This window comes from Monopterus albus, unplaced genomic scaffold (genome assembly GCF_001952655.1).
Source record: "Monopterus albus unplaced genomic scaffold, M_albus_1.0 scaffold6052.1, whole genome shotgun sequence".
In the NCBI taxonomy this organism is placed as follows: Eukaryota; Metazoa; Chordata; class Actinopteri; order Synbranchiformes; family Synbranchidae; genus Monopterus; species Monopterus albus.
The window spans coordinates 1-704 of NW_018133911.1; the positions used below are offsets into that span (position 1 = coordinate 1).

At 42.8% G+C, this 704-nt stretch overlaps 1 protein-coding gene across 1 annotated transcript; it reads left to right on the forward strand.

Moving 5' to 3' along the window:
• Positions 1-32: 32 nt before the first annotated feature.
• On the forward strand, positions 33-698 carry folr (folate receptor; the record flags this gene model as incomplete). The annotated part of the gene is made up of 2 exons (XM_020589682.1): positions 33-219; positions 551-698. Coding segments are annotated over exons 1-2 (307 nt in total), but the record flags the coding sequence as incomplete, so codon positions are not given.
• Between the last annotated feature and the right edge of the window lie 6 nt (positions 699-704).

Genomic DNA, 704 nt, shown 5'->3' on the forward strand with positions numbered 1-704 from the left:
GTGATCCCTCTTTGCTTGTCCTCTTCTCAGTGCAAACCCTGGCGTGACAATGCTTGTTGCATGGCCAACACCACTGAAGGAGCCCACAATGATAACTCCTACCTGTACAACTTCAACTGGAACCACTGCGGTGTTATGAGCCCTGAGTGCAAGAAGCATTTCATTCAGGACACTTGCTTCTATGAGTGCTCACCACACGTGGGACCCTGGATACAACAAGTTCGTATTGTTCACAAGTGCTCCTCAGTCTTCCTTGTATATCTGTACTTCCAACACTAGATGGCAGCAGAATAAATGGAAAGGACTGAAGGGACATGCCAGGATAACTAAATCCAGATATGCTGACTCAATTATTAATAATTAATTATGTAATTATAGGAATAAAACACCAGAGAAGTACATATAATTTTAAAGATTTTATGGAAAGATTGTAGTGGGCCCTAGTTTAAAGTGTGGAGATATTTCAAATGTGATAAAAAGGAGTTTAATGCTAGAAATGTATTGCTTGTGTTCTGACATTATGGATCATGCACATCAATTGTGTATGTAGGTGGATCAGAGCTGGCGCAAGGAGCGTATGTTGGATGTGCCTCTGTGTCAGGAGGACTGCCATGGGTGGTGGGAAGACTGCAAGAATGATTATACCTGCAAGAACAACTGGCACAAGGGATGGGACTGGAGCTCAGGTGAAAACATATGCTCTC